General features: G+C 40.9%; 1 protein-coding gene across 2 annotated transcripts in view; it reads right to left on the reverse strand.

Annotated features, from left to right (window-relative positions):
• The window catches only part of LAMA4 (laminin subunit alpha 4), a 98,585-nt gene extending 95,716 nt beyond the window's left edge, over nucleotides 1-2,869 (reverse strand). For both annotated transcript variants that reach the window (XM_086876848.1, XM_023923966.2), the window contains exon 1: nucleotides 2,052-2,869. In XM_086876848.1, the coding sequence (XP_086732974.1) occupies nucleotides 2,052-2,252 (201 nt within the window). In that variant the 5' untranslated portion in view covers nucleotides 2,253-2,869. The remainder of the gene's footprint in view (nucleotides 1-2,051) is intronic.
• Nucleotides 2,870-19,180: the final 16,311 nt, after the last annotated feature.

The raw sequence follows: 19,180 nt of genomic DNA on the forward strand, positions 1-19,180 counted from the left end.
GCTTGGACAGCCCTGTTCTTGAGGCTGAAGAAGGGGAGCTGAGCTGTGGGAGGGAGAAATTCTCTGAGGACCAAAAGTAATGCTCCTTCCTTGGATGAGAGACTACCAAACCATCAGTCTCTGGGCCCTACGTCAACCTCCAGGCTTAAAGCCTGTTCCTCTACTCCTATTACCAACCACACACGTGGATCAATGAGGAAGCAGGTTCTCACTTTTACACAGCCACGTGTCCTATCCCAAAAAAAGCATCCTACTGGGCCTCCTTGAAAATTGCCATGAAGGTGAGGCCTGAAATATGCAGCTAGCAAGAGGTCCTGAAGCCCCTGCTTCTTCCTCATGCAGCCATAGCATTCTGCAGCCAAGGGCCTTGGCATGAGGATACCAGGCACTGTCATCCAGCTGTAACATGGGATCCAGTGTCCAAGTGCTGCCACTGCATGGGCTTAAGTAAACTACCAGAGGAAGCACCAGTTATTGAGACTATTATGTTGGCAAACATTTAGGAAGGATTTAAATGGTTGAAGAAACATAAAATGTTATTCCCCTGCAGAGTCCAGTGTATCTCACAGCGTTTTCCCAAAGTAAAATCTAATATATTTATGTCAAGAAATGTGAACTGTGTCTTTGGGAAAACCATACATTGCTATCATATCAAGAAAGACTAATAATCACTTATGCTCATTATCCCGGTTACAAAACCCATCCAGCTCTTAAGTAAGGCATTTCATTCAGGGGCTTTCCATGTTGTAAGCAACAGGTGGCAATGCAGCTTCCCAGGACTGATCCAAGGCCAGAGGAGAAAATCTGTACATCCCACATCATGAAGCCTGTCCAAAAACTGGGATGGCTCTTGAGAGTCCTTATGCTGAGCAAAGCGGGGTTTAATCTTCAGTTTTCTCACACAGGTCATGTTTCATGCGGACTCTCTGGCAGGGTGGGCAGGCGTTTCCTGAGGCTGTCCAGCTGCTTGGAGCAGGGGAGTGAGCTCTGCCTAGCCCTGCAGCAACCCTGGCTGTCTGCAGGCTTTATGCACTTATTTCCATGGCTGTTAATTCTGGCAAGTGGAGTAAACGTGGAAAATCAGCGATGTGATATTGGAGATTGTGATCTTGATATTGTCACAGTGACACAGCTGTGCTAATCTCACCTCATTTTTGAATGTTATGCTAGAAGAACTACTCTCTCCCTTCCCATGACCTTATGGAACTCAATTAGCCTCCTACTTTGCATCTACCATGCGTGAGATATTACTGTGCTATGTCCACCGTTCCACTTCCAACCTTACCCCACCCCCTGTGTATGCAGGGGTAATTTATTATTTCCTCAAGCTATATTTTTGAGTAGCCCATTCCCAATGCAGTGTTGTTAAAATGAAGAGTAGTAAATCAATCCCAAAATAACAGGGGTTGCAGAAAAATTTTTCATTTTCAAATTGAATCTCAGATTTCTCTAATTTCATTTGTCACTAATCCCAAGCACAAAATTTTTGGAACTCAAAATCTCTGCAGGTGTGTTCTCTGCAGGCGGTTTCCTAGATGCATTTGATTTGTCATCCCCTGCTTTCACTGTGAAAACAAACTTCAGATTTTGGAGGCGGATGGCATTCAGAGGCAAAAGCACAAACTTCTACCGGACAGAATTTGCCATCAAAAGACAGACTCTTTCAGGAAATTTCAGTAAATTACAATTGCAGGAATTACAAGGCAAGCAGAAAAGTGTTGTGACAATTCACTCTTGTAAAATAGCTCTGTTTGGACAGGCCTGTTTAGTTATGTTGGCAGGAAAGGCAGAGACATGCTAAGCCAGCTTCACTGCAAAGTACAGCAGCTGTCTGCTCACAGCAGGCAGGGCATGTGTACATTTCGAAGTCTGCGCTGTACCTCTCCAGTCCCAAAATGCAACGTCTCAGACCACCTCCCCCCACCCCCAAATCCTCCTGTATCGCTTTAAGGCTCGAATGAGTAAGCTAACATTAACCAGATGGGAGCTTTGACACAGACAGGTGAAAAGAGAAAATTGCAGACACCAGAGAGAGAAGGGAATTACTGTACCTCAGCAAAAGGCACCCAACTTCCAGGAGCTACTGCCTGCTGCTGCCCTCTGATAACAGTGGCTTCTTGCGTGCTGACCGCTGAGCTACCTTCAATGTCAAACTGAAAAACGCTTCCCTCACTCGAGGCTGTGCTGGAGGAGAAGCATCTCAAAAAGAATAATACAGGAGAAACGAGGGGCCAGGCGGAGATCAAAGCCATTTCCTCCCCTTACATCCAGCAGTGGTCTTCTAGCGTCTCAGTAATTGTTTACCCTCTTCTGCAATCAGCCCCCTTTGGCTTAGTGGTGCCTCAGTTATTTTAACTTTCCTTCAGCATTCAGTTTCCAGATGTGGCACTTCAAGACAGTCTAACCGGATCCCGACTTAAAAGAGGGGAAAAAAAAAAGGAAAAAAAAAAAGGAAAAGAAGGGAAGAAAAACGCTTTTGCTGCCTCCCTCGTTCTCTCTCCGTGCCTGTGGCTCCTCTTTTTCCCCAGAGGCTCCAGCACAATAACATACAGATGGGCAGTGCTTAGGCAGAGAGTGTCAAACAGAGATTGTATTCCAGGAAAGCACCGCTAGCTCTCCAGCCACCTTATCTCCCCCTGTCAGGATACAGACTGACGCTCCGTTCAGTGCTCTGGCTTCCTTCACATGTTCACATCATTCCCTTTTCTACCTTTCGTGTGGAGACCCTCCCACTCAAACTTTACTGTTCAGAAAGTGAGGTCACCCTTTCCTCCCTCTCCATGCCAACCCCCCACAACTCCATCCGACTGCTCCGAGCAAATCATTGACTCTCCTGACTGTTTATTTTTTAACATCTCCAGTTTATTCAGCGGAAGGCAGAAAGGTGCCAAATTTATTAAAGCCCCCCCCCTCTCTAGAGTAGCCATTCCTTATGTCATGGGGGAGGGGAGACTGTGGGCGGGAGGAGGAGGAAGAGGAGGAGGGAGACAGCCTGTCTGTGCCATAGGCTAATAGGGCTAAGTGGTTTCTCTAACATGCTTCATTCAGTTCCTTTCCCTCAAGCCCACCTCTCAGCTTCTCTTTGGCTCGTGAAAATATCGTTCACTGCGATTTTGGAAAATGACTTCATTCCTCAGACCCATGAACTTCTATTTACAAAGAGCATCTTGTATTCCCTTTTCAAGAGATGCTTTGTGAGGCCCTGGTAACAAGGCTTGCAGTGTGTGTATGAAAGCGAGCTGGATATGTTGCCCACAGCTCACTTAATTTTGTGACTACAATCTCCAAAAGACAAGACAGTAATCCTTGCTAGGTTTCTGGATGAAGTCAGGATATAATTATACTAATGTGCAGTGCTCCAGCCAAGGGGTCAGCACCCTGTCCCTCAATGGTCCTGTGTGCTGCGAGTGGTAGCTCCACTGGTCTGTCAGACTTCATTCTTAAATCTTCACAGAAATTGTCATACCAGGCTTTATTCTGGTAGTGGATTCCTTCTTTTTCCCTCCCTCTACCCTTTCTGGTTGAAGGTATTATGAACCAAGGAAGCAGCCAGTAGACATTTGAGGATGAGATTAAGAGTTTTGGGGATCTGTTAACTTCCACACACCTGTAGGGACATCCTTGGGCACATAAGTGCTGTACAGAGGGACATAAGGAAGTTCACTGTGAAGAAACTCTGCCTGATTCAGAAATGGTGTAGCTGAGCAGGCAAGGCCACTCAAGCTTGTGGGACAAAATATTCCACCAGCAGAGAAGAAAATGCTGTGTGACACAAGTCTATGGGGTTCAGGACCAAGGTTAGTAAGGGGAAAAAAAAAAGATATAAATGGCAGTTGAGGGTTATTCTATCCTGGGAGGAATAGATGCTTCTCCCTGTTAGCTGAACCGGATATGGTGGCAAGCACACAGTCATCCCTGAGCCTGAGGTTGAGATGTCACAACTGCCAGGACTTTTCTAATTTTTTCTAGTAATGGCAGCCCTGGAAATGGCCTGTAATAGGTCTGAAGGCTCAGGAGGTAGAAGACCAGGCAGGCCCCAGGCAGGGTCTCCATGAGCATCCCATTAGGCCTCCTGCTACAGGGACAGCCTTGAGGTGTACAGACAATATTAAAGTGGGGCTAAGAAAGAGAACAAAACATCTTGACAGTAAGTGATAGAATCACAATTCCCATGGTGGCAGTAGAGATTCTTAAATACCCAGTGATTTGTGCAGAAAATTACCATAACATGTGTGAGAAAATGTTTTTGATAATTTTTGTTTTTTGAAAAAGCAGTCACCAACCAATCTTCTACATCTGCTTCCAGGCATTTGGCAGGAGACTGGCCAGCTTGGGAAGGCAGGCTTTAAAACTGAAAGACCTGGGGGATGATGTTCAAAGTGGCAGTGCTCACAGCATGGTATCCAGGTGATAATAAGCAGGCCAGCCACAGCAGCAGCAGAAAATGCTCCTTAGCAGCTTCTCAAGCTGAGAACAGAAGGCAAACCACCTGAAGGGTGTGTATACCTCTTGTACCCCTCCTGGGAAACTGGCATGCTCCATTACCCCTCTGAAATGCCTGTGCACCAAGGCACTCAGCATGGGGTATAAAGAGGAGGAGTTACAGATCTGTGAGCATTCGCAGGGCCATGACTTCATTGCAGCTGGAGACGTGGTGGGAAAACTCGCATGACTGGAGTGCTGTCATGGCTGTCCATGAACTTCAAATGAAGACAGGCCAGCAAGGTGAGGTGGAGGAGTTGCTGTTTATGTGAGAGAGCAAACTGAATGGATGGAGCTCTGCCTAGGGGTGGAGGAAGGAAGAATCAAGAGCTTATGAGTAAGAATTTAGTTGGATGGCACTGTTGTGAGGGTTTACTTAGAGGAAGTACAGGTACTTCACCTGGTCAGGAAGAAGAAGCATCATGGGGGCTCAGTGTAGACAACTGACCATCTGCACCCTGCACACGCCACTAAGAGGCTTCCTTCAAGTATTCATCTGCTTCACCAGAGCAAGAAACACCATTAGAAATGTCATTAAGGATGCTAAAATTACAAGTTCTTCAAGTAAAGCCTGATATTTTTTGCACATATGTAGCAAGTAACCAAATGGACTTCAGAGTATGATGAAGGTATCTCACCTATTAAGTTATTAATAACACAAAATGCCTCAAAAATATTTACAGAAAACAGAAAATATTATTCTTGAAATGGGGGAAAGTTACCAAGTGAAAAAAACATTGCTACCCATCATATTTCTGTATGTAAAATCAGAACAAATATATTTGTATCCCTCTAAAAGAGTTCACCATGCTAATATACAGCAGTTTGAGATAGGAAATATTGGAATTCTCAGGATCAAAGTCCTAAAAGGAGGAACATGTTGGCTTAGCCTCTTTGTAAAATTCCAGACTGGCCTCAGACATTTAAAATCTGAAAAATTTCATGTTATGATTCTATATAACAAAGCAAACACAGATAACTCCAAATGGTAGAATTATTAAGTCATGAATAATTTAGTCTAAAGAAATACAAAAATATAGAAAAATAGAACACAGCTCACAAGATCTGTCTCCCCAAATATATTATCCCCACACAAGAAAAAATATGACCAAGGTCTTTTGAGCAGAAAATATATTTCCCTAAATATCACTATACAGTGGAATAGCTTGCTAAAAACCAACTGCTTACAAAAGCAGTTTTCCAGATTTAATTTCAAATACTTTAAAAGACTTTATTCCTTTTCAAAAAGTGCAGATTTGTGTAAAAATAGAAAAACATTAATAAGTATGCATAGAGTACTCATGAAATATAAACGTTTAAATATAAATTTATGCTGTGACAGACTTCCAGTTTCTTTATCTTTGGCAGTGATGATGCAGCTGTGTTATGTAAACAGACTGAGATTTGGAACAGGACTTCTCCAATATGGCAGGGTGCAGAAACAGGAGCTTCTCCCCCTGTTTTCACTGTATCATCCTCTGCTTTTTTTGTGAGTCCTTTCCACAGTTTTTAACATTTGGTTTTGATTCACTGTGGTAGACAGTGGGACTGGTGAAAGACAAAGGGAAGAATCCAGCAGAAAGCTTATTACAAATAACATATTCCAAATTAACCAATCTCAAGCTTTTGTGTGTGGGCCACTGGTGGTTTGTCAGTTCCCAGTGGGACATCTGCAAACAGCCTGTCGAGCTCTAGTGCCAAATGTTACCAGCTGAGCATCTGATAATGTTGCATGGTGGTCCAATGGAAATGTTGACAGTTGACTGATGTTTGGCATCCAAAATATTTTGGAACCAGCATTCAAAGTACCTTTGTAAAGGTTAGAAGACATTAGCAACATATCTATGTATTGTCAAATTAATTAATTATCTACAGTCAGAAGCCTGTGGCAACTGAGGGGCATCAAGCAAGAATTTGTCCATCACAATTTGTGCCAGAGAGAGGTGCTAATAGAATTGTAGCTGTGAAAAGAAAACATCACTTTTTAAAACTTATTTTGTGTGTTTTGGGTTATGTCATACTAGAAGTCTCAGCTTGCAGGTAGAAGGTAAAATTTATGCTGTAGGGTTCAAGGATGTCATACTGTCAGGCTTCAAGTTGTACACCTGGTGCAGGGAGACATAAGCATGCTCTTTGTTTCTTTGCCATGCTATTTAAGGGCATCAACGAATTATTTTCCCACATGAGGAGACTTAAAAGCCAATAGCTCTCATCCCTCATGTTATTAGTTACCGGCAACACTGGCATCTGGCTCATTCCAGGTTGCTTACAACCAGCCTCATCGTGTTTCTGGGCCATGACACTTGTCACTGCCCAATTTTTTCACTGTAAAACTCTTCAATTAAGCATGCCAAAATCTTGCAAATCTGATGGAAATGTAGTATTAAATTCCTTACTGCTACAGTGTTAAAGGCAACCTCCTTTACCAGGAAAGATGTCTGAAGGTTTCCACCTCCAGAGTGTAACAGGGAAAGAGCAGCCTCTCTCTCTTGTCAAAAGCCTTGTCCTTGGGAACTCTATAGACCTTGAAAGATTAGAAATGAGCAACAAATTAATACTAGGTAACTTGAAAAATCCAACCTACACTGGTTGCTAGAAATCAGTCAGATTAAGGATAGTGTTTTCCCAATCCAGTGTCCTCTTCACAGAGGAAACTAATAAGTAATAATAATATTTTTGCAGTTATTCAATACAAAAGTCTTTTGGTACTTCTGGTCATTTTTAACAGTCTTATCTGAACCTCCTGGTACTCTTGCTATACCATTATTCCTGTCGAATGGCCTGAACTATAAATGTGCTATGCTACCATTAATGGTAATATCTACTTAATTCCTTGTGGATTCTGATATTCTGTATGCTTCTGAGACAGCTTTCCTACCAAATTGCTTAGAGGTGAGTAAGAGGTGTTAGCCTGTAGTGTTGCATAAATAGTAAAGAATTTCAGATGTTAAAAACTGAACTAGAAGAGGTGGGGCTGGTGAGATGAAGGTGGTATTTGCAGGGATGGAAGCTGTGCTTTTTGTCTTTTGAGGATAAACAGCTGAATCTTTTAATTTCCTGTTACAATTCTCATGCCATCTTGCAGTGGCAAGAGAACAATTGTAATACTCCAATCATTCAGTTTCTTGTGACCCAGTGTTTCACTCTAACACTTTGGCTTGCACATCCTGAACCTCATATTGCCAGATGGTCTCTCTGATAAGTTCTGGGCATGTCTACTTATCTGTTCAGATAAAATTAGCCAAGACAAATCAAATCAGTCTGTTATAGCCAGTAAAGTGGTACCTTTGGTAGAACAAACCAAAATGTTATATGAGAGATTTTTTTTAAAAAGCTATTTTTACAATAGAATTGTCCCTAATTTTATCAAATATGTTTGTAGGTTTGTATGAGTCTAGAGGGAAACTGATTAGGAGGAATAGAACAGGTATGTTTTTAATGTCAATGCTCAGTATCAGTATCAGTATGTACATTGATGAAGAAAGAGATGGCATTTTAGCATAGATTGTAGTTTATTTGAGTTGTTGACAGATTTTATAGATAAAAACAACAGGCCCTGACTAACAATGATCCCACTAAGACAAATCCTTCTCTTAAAGTGAAGATCTGTCCCAAACTCAGATTTCCTTACATTTCTTCCTTTTGCTCTTTGTAAACCTTCTAATCTCCAGAAAGGTACTTCTTAACTTGTTAATTCTTCATGATGCCACTCCTGTTCTTATTGCCTCTGAAAATTCATTGGAGAGTCCCCAAATCTACAGCAGTTCCTTTGGGAGGCTGCTCTTAGTTGAATGGTTCCTTCTGTTGACTGTATCTTGTCTTCTTCTCTGGAACCTTGGACACAAGGGGCTAACTGCTTTTCCTGGCCAAGACAGGAAGGGTTTACTCTAACAACAACAAGAACAAAGAAGATTAAAGCAAAAAAACCCTATTTAATTTATTTTTAAGCAGATATTCTCAACTTGTTTGTGGTACTCATACTCTGATTAACTGACATAGTGTACTCCTCCACAGTGCAACATTTCCCCATGCATTATGCTTTGACCTAAACTGGCCTCATTCCTCTTTGTTTGGAGTCTTTAGACATTTCCCTTTCTCTCTCAAACTGTTTGTCTAACTCAAGCTGCATATCGCTACTTTTTTTTTTTTTATTTAAAAATTCATTCTTCCTCCTGGGAAGCTTCTCCACCCTTCCTCATCAGTTGTTTGATCACAGTAATGGAACATTGGCAAAAGAAAATGAGTTGCATAAAAATCCACACTGAACTTTATAACCTCTGTAGAAGTGCCCATAAAACAGCTTTCCAAAACTGAAAAAAAAGAGCCCCCACCCAAAAGCCCAGATCCTGGAAAACTGGCTAACAGCTATCCCAAATCCAACACAGAAGAACATATTCTGGCTTACTACCAAAATACTTCCCATGGATCCTCCTGGGTCAGCACAAAGGAAAAATTGTCTCAGATCCCTTCAAGTTTATCCTCTTCACTCCAAGGATATGCTGGTGGCCAAAAAGGAGTATGTCACCTGTAACTGACAGCAAAAATGTGATCTAACAAAACTGGAGCAATACTGAGATCACCAACAGTTTAACTAGGGCAGAAAAGCTCTTGGTGTAACTTGTTTTCTGGCAAGTTTGGTGGGTTTTAAAGCCTCCTCAAAACTCTGAACTTCCCCTGACATGTCCCTTTGTGCTACATGTAGCAGAGAGATAGTGGACTTGCAAGAACATTCTTTTCCAACCAGACACGTCCCCTAGGAGGGCATCCCAGGACCAGCCAGCTCTGTGTGCTCAGTCATTCCCTTTTTAAGCATTACACCACTTTTAAAATTGCTCTGTGCCAGCAGTGCTTGAAAACCATCCTTAGCTGCCTTGCATAGCAAGCCTAAAATGCAGTCAAAAACTTTTCTGCTGTGATGTGAAAAGGAAATGTTTCCCTATAACACAAACAGTTCAGCAAGGCTGATCCAGACTTATATGTCCTGATTGTTGTATCACACCTATTACCTGTCAATATGATCTGATGGCGATATTTTCAAATCCTTGGTTTCTCTAGTTCTGAATTTATTTTTTTTTTGTTTAAGTGGATGGACCTGTGAACGTTCTTTGTCTCAGATTATTGGTTTGGGATGCTAAAATTAATTCCCTTGTATGGCCCAGTAAGAAAGGAGGAGGAATACATTTTGATTGCACTCTGCACTTGTACTCATGACAGCTTAATTTGTTAATGTCAAGTCTGCAGGCACTAAATGAATGCTCATGAAAGTCTTGACTATCTGATGAAGGGCACTGGCTAGTATGATGCAATCATCTGAGCTCATCGATTATGATGGACAGCTGGAGCTCTCTGAGTTTATCTGAAAGAGCTTAATCAAAGGCATCAGAATAATAGAAGCTCTCTACATGAGAAAGGCAGTGAACTAAGGCAGTTAATTAGATTTTTTTAAAATTGTGTTTATTATACTTCCCATTTGGCCTTGACATTTAAGTCTAAACCAAAAATGAACATAACTGTACTGCTGATTTCACTGCAATCAAAACAGTTTTAATTTGCATAATAAACTGGAAGTATTTGTTTGAAACTAAGACCAAAAACAAAACCCAAAAAAATTCTCACACAATTTTGCAGGAATTTCATATTTTCTCTTAAAAGCAAGGGTGATAAAAGGGTTTTTTTCCATGTACAGTAAGCACTGTTTTTCAGATTTTTAATAAAACCTTTTTTGTATTTTATTGTTATTTTCAGCTTGGCCAACTGACAGGCTCGATAGAATAACAAAACAATTCCCTTTGACAGGAGGCACAATACCGGCTCACCCAACTTGTCTGTTAGCAGCAGAGCAGGCTGAGCAGCTGTCCCCTGTCCCAGTGCCAGGAAATGCTGACAGCAACAGCTACACCATTTCAGCTGCAAACTGGCTCCACAGCAAGTTTTGATGGCTAATGAATTGCGTAAGTGCTACCCAGATCCGTCCAGATCTGAGGAAAAAGAACAGCAGCTTTGGGATGTCGGCTGTTCTGAGAGAGACCCAGCACCACAGAAAGTTTCTTTCAGCTGTGGGGGTCGTGCTCTGTCCACAGTGACTTGTTGCCGTAACACAAACCAACCATGCTGTGTTTTCTGGTAAAGCAGAATGAAAAAGGGTTTGGGAGACACCAGCACCTTTCAGCTGGCACAGAGTGTTTTGCTATGACAGCAGCCAGCCACGATGGAGCCAACAGACAGAGCAGTGTGCATGCATGTTGAAAATCGGCTGATTTAGTTGCTTACCCACATGTACAAATGAACCCTAGTAGCTCCCTAATTGCCAAGCTATTAGCTATGCAGTCAGGCAGCTCCAAGATTAAGCAAGTCCCTTCAGTTTTAGACACTTGCTTTCATAGCTGTGAGAAGGTCCATGTTGCTTTGTCCACTTTTATTAAGCTATGGGAGGCCCGAATGTGTACGCATGTGTAGGCATTGTGTAAATCTCCGAGCAGCGCTGCGAGGGAACTGCCCTTAGGTACACAGGCTGTGTGCATGACCAGGGGCAGCTGATTCTCCTCTGGTGTCTTAGGCAGACTTTGTCTGGAACAGGAAAAGCAATTTGCCTTTCAGAGGAATCAGTTGCTTTACTTGGTGGCTTTTTCTAAGTAGTAGAAAGTTATTAACTTAAACCAAGATGATCACAAGTGTGATGTGGTGAGTTTTAAAGGCAAGTTTGCTACACAGTGATGAAGGTGCAAGCTATTATTTTGGGGGAAAAGTGCCCTTTTGATGTCTCCTTAATTGCACATTGAAAGTTTAGGCCTGCTGGGAAGTTCTCACAGCTAGATACCTGATATTTTGAGAAACACTGGGCTGTTTAGATACCTTTGAAAATATTTGAATTTCTCTAAGCTTTGCACTGAGGTCAGGTGATTCCCCTGGGTTGGGCTGACAGCACCTTTTTGAGAAACTGCTCTTCATAATTAAGGTGAAGGATGTGACAAGACCTGATTTCTGAACTGCAAGTGTTTAACAACCCTAATAAATGGGTCATCTTTGTCTGTACTGTGTCTGTACTGTAAACCAGTCTGTAACTGCAGGCTGTCAGGCCAGCTGGAATAACAGCCTTTAACCTATGATGAGTGTGGATGAATGCCACTTGCATTCCAGTTTCAGTGCTCCCTTTCTGCTCCCCACGGAGCTCTTTGCTGTGTGCTGTGCGAACGGAGCAATCCAGTCAAGCTACCGCCCGTAGTGTGGAAGCAGTCAGGAGCAGAAGACTCACCCAGAACTCACACAGAACTCACACAGAACCAAATGACTTCACCAGGGATTCAATCCTACCCTGTGAGGTACAGCCAGACTTTTCAGGTTCTATATTGATTTTAAGAGCAGCACCAGTAATGTGTCCTAGTTCTTCTGATTCAGGGTCCACTGAATTATTCCATCACACATTCTGTGTCTCCATAACATCGGCCATTATCCTCACAATTGATGGGAAGGTCAGATGAGGCTTGTGTAGCTGGTATAATTCTGATTACTCCTGACAAAGCTACAGAATACAAAACAATATACATTTTTGCTTATGACTAATCTAATACAGTTGTCAAAATTCCTGGTATGGAGACAAAAGTAAACGCACTAGCACTTTGGTGCCATTCCCATTGTGGTTTTCATGGAAACCAACACTTTCTTTAGTGCCTATCACTAGTTTCCATAGCTGAAAAATTACTTCTAGCTGCAAAAAAAAGTTTTCTTCATTATCATTTCAGTTTTATTCTTACTTGCAGTGCAAAAAGCTGTGTTTAAGCTTCTATTTCCTATTCTGTTTTTTTTTTTTTACTTGATAACTACAGGTAGAACTTTAGATTGCTTTCTGTTTCTGTGACAATCTCTCACGATCTTTCTCCAGCTCCAGATCTTTTCGGGCTTTGCAAATGCTTGAACCAGACAATACAGTGGTTTCTTAAATTTTACAGGAATTTCTTTAAATTTACAGGAATAAATGTGACAGGAATATTCATGGCTGCTGCAGTGGCTGCACTTATTGTATCCACAGCAGCCAACATCACACTTGGCTACTTTGGAAATGGACTCTGTGTTTTCATGCAAATCCTATAATTTGCCTGAAAGACTGGATTGTTCGTGCAGGCCATCAAATTTAAAAAAAGAAACTTCCCTTTATGATTGCATCATCAGAAGGGCAAAAATAATTGCTGTGGGCCTCATACTGTGATTTCTTGCTGGGACAGAGTAGGTTTTCCTGTGGATCAAATCAAGATATCTAAAAGTATTTTGTTTGCCAGTTTCCATGAGACATTCCAGCCTGAGTCCTCTCTTAGAGCCATTGATTTTGGCATTGTTCATCATACAAGATATCCTTTGCTTTTTTATTATTTTACCTTCTTATTATGTCAGTGGTTCACACCCTCTCCTGGATCACCCTGTGACTTCTTTGATCTGAGGATGTTATTCTGTGCTAAGATGCTCCCTTAGATTTCTTTGATGCAGCAAACCCAGAAAGTTTAAATATAGATATTAAGAGCAGGAAGTTTTGACTGCCATTATCTGGCACGAGATGTCCAATTTTTGGGGTTACATTTTGAGCCTACATGCTTTAGGCTAGATTTCACAGTTTTTGGATTTGAGCATTAACACTGAAAGTTCAGCCCTGGAACCTCTGTCGTTGTTCTGCCCACCTGTTGTTGGTTAATGGTTAATTTAGGCTAGCCTGGGTTTGCTTGTGGTAACCTAAAGTTTTTGCTCTAGACTGCAGAGAAAAAAGCAAGCAACATACAAGCAACTGGGTTTTAAACTTTCATTACAAATTTGCCATGCAGTTTTGATAGTGCTATCAGAAACAGAAAATTGTGTCATGAAAGAAAAGAAGAATTTTTCCATAGGTTTCCGAAGAATCTCAAAAAATGATTTATAGAACTGTTCCTCTTTTATAGAATTATTTGGGATAATAAAAGCCCTAAAACTGTAGAAAACTAAATGAACTAGCTCGTGCAGATCTTTTTGTGGGTAGTTTCTGAACAAACTTGCTTCATATTTACATATATCTTCTGACAATTTCATGGTATTTTACAGTCCAATAGAACTGTTCAACATGATGAAGATGATAAGCAGAATGCACTGAAACTGAAGGCAGTCATCAAATGTCAATTTAGTCAGATTCTTACTGTGCTGCTCTCACTCTTCTACCTAACTGCCTGTAAGTCTTATTTTCAAACTCCCTGAGAATTTATGTTGATCTAAGTCCATGTGCTAGCACTGGCCTTTTTCTGATGCTATAGTGAGTTGGTTCAGGGAGATGCAGAGGAAAGAAGACTAACCCTGCAAAGCACAGCAAATTGTTTTCAGTCCATGTGGCTCCCTGAACTTGGTTGCTAAGAGATAAGCAAGCACTACTGCTAGTGCAAGTTTAATGAACAGTCTAGGAAAAAACCCTGTATTTCAGGAGCAGGATATCCTAAATCTTACCTGATCCCTGGCTTCTAAATGAAGGGATCATTCAGAAACATTGGTCAGGATTCATTGATTTCTTTACTCAAAAAACTTGCTTGTCTTTTTCTCAAATGCGGAGGTTGTTTGGCCTCATTAAGACACACTTTGATGAAATGAAATGCAAACCAAATATCTGAATTGACTTAATGGATAACCACATGTCAGTAAGAAAATGTAAGTAAAAGGTTTGAACACATAACAAGACTGCAACCTTTTAACCAGGTCATGTGGGTCATTTAATTGTTCTGCAAAATGAACAGAGAAGGTGATGTCTTGACTCTTTAGGAATCCATAGGAATTTTTTTATTTACTTGAACAAGGATTTGACTTCAAAGATTTTTTCTTACAACATAAAGCAGAAGACCAGAATTTACTATCTCTGCATTTACAGTGGCCTCATGGTTGAATATAAAAATATATCTGTGTAAAATAGGCTTACAAATGCAGAAATAAAATGTGGATTAAAAAAAAAAGAAAAGGGGATAAACTTCTAGAATCAAATCAGAAGACGTTAAATATATACTTATTGATCATTGCTACATGTAGTCCAAGAAAAAAACTGATGCTTAGGAGGAAAGGAATGCTTTGGGAAACACTCATATAAACTTAATAGATCTTAATAAATTTATTTTAATTAATATTGCTTCTTACTTGTTTAAAAAATTGTTTGTATGAGTGAAAGACTTTACCAGATTATTTGCTGGGATACAATACAATACAGATGATTAAGCCTGGAATTTGCATTCCTGTATTCTTACATCTATTTGAAAAAATCACTGAAAGATTCAAAAATGTGTAAGACAGCACACAATATCTAGTGTCTGACAGAGACAGCTCAGATATTGCAGCTGATCCCTTTCTCTGATAGAACATTGTCAAGGTCAGGCTATTAATCTGACACAGCATTGATTGTTTGGGCAGAGGAAAAACAACCTTTTCAACACAACTATGTCAATTTGAATATGAGTAATGTTTCTCAGCACTTAATCTGGGAAAAATTCTCAAAGGTCAAAGCTTCAGCGTGGAACAAAAGAGGAAGACTCAGAGCAGTTTGGCAGTCAAGACTGAAAGCTAGAGCACAACTGAGCCTCAGCAAATGTGATTGATTCTATTAAAAAGAAAAACAACAGGAAGAAAAGAAAAAGATGGTGTTAAACACTGGCTGTATTTAGCAGAGGGTATTGTTGGTGTTCACCCTATATTAATCCACTCCAGAGACTGTGCCAATACACAACACTGCTGTTTTAAAAAGCCTAGTGTTTGGCAGCTGCTTTTCTTGTACAGAATCATGGAGAACTGGGATTACATCTTTTGCACATCCCCCCGCCAATGCATTCATTTCCTTTCAGCAGTATTGCAAATTAATTTTCTTACAAAAGGAAGAAGTAGAAATGAGGAGGACAAGGAAGAAGAAGAAAAAGAAGAAGATGAAGGAGAAGAAGAAGAAGAAGAGGAAGAGGAAAATGTTAACATGTAAAAATACTGTGAGTGTAATTTGGTCTAGAAAGGGACTTCACATGTCTGGGAGCACAATAGCTCTTTCAAGGCCAAAATTACCCTTGTATGATGACCTTTGAAACAATTGCCAAAGTTTTTTAAGAGGGATCATGTCATGGCTTGGAATTGGAATGCATTTCCAAGTGCAGTGACTGCTTCATTGTTAGCTTTTTCCTGCTACTTCTCCCTGGTTCTTGATGAATTCAGAGAAAGTAGGTATGACAAGAAACTAGAATTTTCCACCATTTAGTGAAGGTCTCCTCCTCAATGGCCATCACCAAATGTACTGGGATATGGGACTGACTGCAGTCACTGGAGTTGAAGTACTTTTCATCAGTTAAGAGCAGCAGTAACTGACTAGAAACATCTTTCTTATGTCTCTCAAGCAAAAATAATTCCATCACACACCCTGAATCATGGGAAAGACATAGATTCACAGACATACTAGCACATTAAAATAATATGTGATTGCACTGTAGATAATGTAAATATTTTTTGACCTCCAAGAAGATGCAATTTCAAATTGGATTTTAGGTACAGAGTGTTGTTCACCTCTTTCTTGTCTCTCCTTGTCAAATGTCTCTTAATATCCTTTAAAAAATTCTCCTTTCAAATGGTCTGAAGTAAGAAGAGCAAAATGAGGAAAGTGTTGACAACTATTTTCTTAATTATTTACTTTGCATTCTGAGGGAGAGAAAAACCAATATAAATGTACAGTACTCTCTGATATGTTTGTTTATATATCCTAACAAAGGATAATAAAAGGGAGTTGTTTTGCCATGTAAGAAGCCAACTTTGGAATCCTTAGACCCAAATATACTGATTGAAGACATCTTCTCACTAAATGTTTGCTAGAGTACTTTGTTTCATTCCTGAAGTAAACAGGCAGGGAAGCAAAGAAGCTCACACACATACAAAGGTAGCATGGACTCACAAGTTTATTTCCTTGCGTAATGCAGATGTCATTGCTTTGTCTAACAAGCAAAAAGTGCTAGCAGCATCAGGAGTTTGGGACAGGGTATTTTATGTTTACCCTAAAAATGTAAACCACATCCATTTTAGCCTTTATCCAGAATGGCACCATGGCAACTGATTACCTACAATAGGAAAGTTTCCCTGATTTTGTGCACTGAGTCTGCCTAAAACACAAAACCGGGCTGTATATAAAACAAGCGTTTTATTTGGAGACAGAAGCAGCACAGTATCACCTTTGGAAAAAACTCCTGTCACAATTGAAGTCTGTATAAAGTGCTCTTCCTTCAGTTTCTTTGGCTAAAAACTGTTTCCTGCTTGACCATGAAATACTTGGAGGCTGAATCACTTTCTTAACCAGCACACTGCTGTAGCACTCTCAACTGGAGAAACGCCTGAGGATGAACTCTGAGAATTTTCCCTTGTTCTCTCGGAGGTAGTGACAAAGGTATTCTCACACTGAATGTATGTCTCCCTTTTTCAGGTGAGCAGACTTTATGTAGACTCTTCCCTTCTCTTCTGTGTTAGTAGTAAACTCCTGCCTTTGGCAGGTATTCAAACCCCAGAGATTAAATGCACAGAGACTTCATTAGCATCACACAACAAGGAGTTGGGCACTGAGATGCCTTTCTGCTCCCAGAGGAGGTGCTGCCTGCCTCTGCAGGGCGTGGGGAAGAGCCATGAAGGGGATGGGCAGAGGTCAGACTCGGACAGGCAAAGGCTACATTCCTTTTGTGCATGTGAATGTGCTCCTAGTCAAAGGGCAAATACTTTTCAATGTCAAAGCTTCCACTTCGTGGTTTTTTTTGTGGTTTGACTACCAATAAATATATTATAGTATTCAACGACTGCACTGCTTTTGCAGGTGTGCTTTCAGGTAGCTGCTGGGAGGTGCCCAGGGTGCCTGTGCTCGTGTGAGCTGTTTGTGCTGCAAAGGTCATTTGGTACTGCAACAGCCAGGGTGACTGTCTGGCCAAGGATGCTGCTGCTGCTTGGGTCATAACACTGTGCAGCAGCCTCTGAAACATCCCTGTTCTGTTCCTGTGTCCCTGTCCCTCTGTGAATGATCACCAGGACGCCTTCCCTTCATTGCTGCCGAGTGCATACAGACAAGCTGACCCTGCCACCACCCCAGACAGGCTGAGAGAACTGCAGCCACAGCACCCAGGGCTTTGTCCTGGCTGTGTGGCAGCCAGATGTTAGACATCCTGGTCTCTGACACCGAGGGGTGTGTATGCACACATGTGGAACCAAGCAGGTGCTGTTCTTGAACATCTCAGAAACTCTCTATTTAGTGTTTGAAAAGAAATGTAGTACATTGTTTTTTAGCAATTTATTTGTTACTTGGGAAACTCTGGACAGTACAAATGAAGCTGAAGTACAAAGATACTACTGAGGAATAGCCCTTACTCTGGATATGAGCATTCTGAAGCAGCTGATTCTGAACTGGTGGTGTTATTGTCATAATTGGCAGCATTTCTGATCTACTGATCTGCAAGGGGAATTCAAGACTTAGAGAGAAGAGCTCTAAGAAATACTGTAGCTGGCTTGTTCGTTCTTCAGACTTCCCTGCTTCATTGTTTTGTTATAAAGTCTAGAGGGGAGCTTTGGGGACTTTACATATTAACATTCTGTTGAGGAAAGCAAGTGCTCCATGGATCAGACAATATCAAAGCTGCAATGAAATTATATTGTGAAGCATTTCATGTGCCTTTCAACTACAAAATTTGCAGTAATTGGTTAGTGATTATAATTCAGGTTGTACAGAAGTCAAAAGCCATAAAGAGATTGATTTTAGACAGGAGAAGAGGAATGGAAATAGGATCTGAATGAAGCTGTAAACATTACAACTTGCAGTTTGAGTTCACCGTGACCATGTTTGGAGGCAGATACAAGAGGAGATTTTTAGTTTTATTATTTCTGGAGAAAAAGATCAAAGAATATTAGTGAGAAAAATACCAAACAACCAGAAAAGCATCATCTCCTTGATTTTTCTATCAGCATCTACAACCATTTCGCCTGAGAAACAAAAGTGATGGATCAGAGAAGAGGAAACTTGGTGGAAGAGAAGTGAAAGGATTTGAGAGGAAAGATGGTGAGGTTGTTAGTGAATGAGGTTGGGCTGGTTCTGTTTTTCTCTTTTCTGGTTTTGTGTAGCTTCAGATGAATTCTATCAGTGGTGTCTTTTGTCCTTTTTGGTGCAGTAACATTTCTTTGATTATTGCAGGTATAAGCAGATAGAAATGAATTATACCATAGGCTGGGAAACCTGTATGGCTTTTACCTTGGGGATAGCAGGATCCTCCCCTGGTAGAACTGATAACTCAGTAAAATCTTTCTCATTTATATTTCCCTCTTGTTTTTAGCAGGTCATACAAGCAGCAAGTCCACAGGCCACCACACTGGATATTTTCCCTGTCTATTCCCAAGCTTGCACAGATATCCAGGTGACAACTTGAGCCCCCAAGGGAAGTATCAGGGTAAGTTATAAGTCCTCTACAACGTGACGACTTTTTTCTATATTCCAAAGTACTGCAAACAAATATGGTCATCTTGCTAGTAGTCTATTGTTAAAAACTTAGACTGATCTTGTTTTGTTTGATATTGTTCCCCTAACCAGGCTGACACATGCAGAGATGTGCTACAATATAGTCTATTGCCATCCCCAGCTTCTAAAAAGTGCTGGAGGTATTAGGGCTGAAAAATGTCAGCTTTTTCATATGGACTTGGTCAGATCCCACTGCCAGCACCT

The sequence above is a fragment of the Cyanistes caeruleus genome, chromosome 2 (assembly GCF_971803275.1).
Source record: "Cyanistes caeruleus chromosome 2, bCyaCae1.hap1.1, whole genome shotgun sequence".
Taxonomy (NCBI): Eukaryota; Metazoa; Chordata; class Aves; order Passeriformes; family Paridae; genus Cyanistes; species Cyanistes caeruleus.